Genomic DNA, 1,336 nt, shown 5'->3' with positions numbered 1-1,336 from the left:
TATATATATATAAATACTGTATAGGAGACATGAAGTTGTATGTTGGAAGAACAATGTCTTCATGTTCATATCTTCTGCCCACTCAGGTCTGACTCCTCCCACTACTCCGCCTCACAAACCTGTGGATGACGAGCTCTTCAAGCCGACGGAGGGAGGAAAGGTTGGCAGCGAGGGTGGAGGCGGCGGTGAGTCGAATGCCAACAGTAACGTCGCCACGAAGGCATCGGCCTGCCTAAGCCGCGCCCACCACCAGCGGAAGCTGCCCGAGCAGACGGAGCTCTAYGCTCAGCTACGGCGGATGGGCCAGGCGGGCCACGCCCAGCGCAGCTTCGGYGACCACGACTACTGCGTGCTGAGCCTCGGGGAGAGTCTCGAGCAGAACGCCGCCACCGTCCTCGGGACCTTGCTGCGGCTGCAGGAAGGAAGCGAGGACGACGTCGGCCATGCGGCCACGGCGGCTGGCGGTCCGGCGCCGGGGGAGAGGCTGGTGATGACGGAGGCTGTGGAGACGCAGGAGCAGCAGATGGTGGTCTCAGCGTCGCCTCCTTCAGACTGCCTGTCAGACGCTGCCACGCCTATCGCCTCTGAGGAGGAGGCGGAGTGCTCCTCGGCGTCCCGCTCGCCTTCGCCCGTCCTCCACATGTGTCCCGACTCCCCCTCCAGCAAGACAGACTCCAGGTAAGAGCAGAGGAGGGGCTGAAAACAAGCTGTGAAACTGGAGTAAGCTGTGTTTGTCTTAAGAAACAATTTTTACTGGGCTAAAATATTAATTCTCAACTATTACCAGTTCAAATTTGGTAACAGTAGCATAAAATATGAATATTTGAGACATAGTACAATCCAGCATGTCCAATTTTCATATTTGTACACGTACAAATATGTCCAAACTGTACGCTTTGTCTAAAGCACTGTAATCTCCAAATGCTTCAACACAGAGACTTCACTCTGGGCTCAAATTAAAGAAATAACCCCCACAAAACACATTCTACCATCCATATTTACTCACAGCATGATTAAATTACCAAATAAATCATTAATAGTCAGAAATATTTATACCAACTGGAGTACATTCAGCCAATTTCCACCAAAAAAAAAGCCAAAAACACAACAATAAACAAATATATCCTTGTTTTGTTTAAGGCATTAACATTCCACATAGCTTATAAAACAAGCAGCAGCGAAAAAATATTTGATTTTCACTAACTTTTGATGCGTATTTGTCCTCAAATATGAAAAAATTAGCAATTCAAAATGGCCGACTGTCAGATCATGTTGTTTTAGTTACAATCAGTAAAATTGGAGCTGTGGACTCTTAACTTTGAACAGACAATAATGT

General features: G+C 48.1%; 1 protein-coding gene across 1 annotated transcript in view; it reads left to right on the top strand.

Moving 5' to 3' along the window:
- ppargc1b (peroxisome proliferator-activated receptor gamma, coactivator 1 beta) overlaps nt 1–1,336 on the top strand; it is a gene marked incomplete at its 5' end in the record, with an annotated part of 40,520 nt that overhangs the window by 33,219 nt on the left and 5,965 nt on the right. Inside the window, 1 exon segment of the mRNA XM_014002750.1 lies at nt 87–678. Within this exon segment, the coding sequence (XP_013858204.1) occupies nt 87–678 (592 nt within the window).

The sequence above is a fragment of the Austrofundulus limnaeus genome, unplaced genomic scaffold (genome assembly GCF_001266775.1).
Source record: "Austrofundulus limnaeus strain Quisiro unplaced genomic scaffold, Austrofundulus_limnaeus-1.0 Scaffold14, whole genome shotgun sequence".
NCBI classification, from domain to species: domain Eukaryota; kingdom Metazoa; phylum Chordata; class Actinopteri; order Cyprinodontiformes; family Rivulidae; genus Austrofundulus; species Austrofundulus limnaeus.
This window is presented reverse-complemented; position numbering and strand designations above follow the sequence as displayed.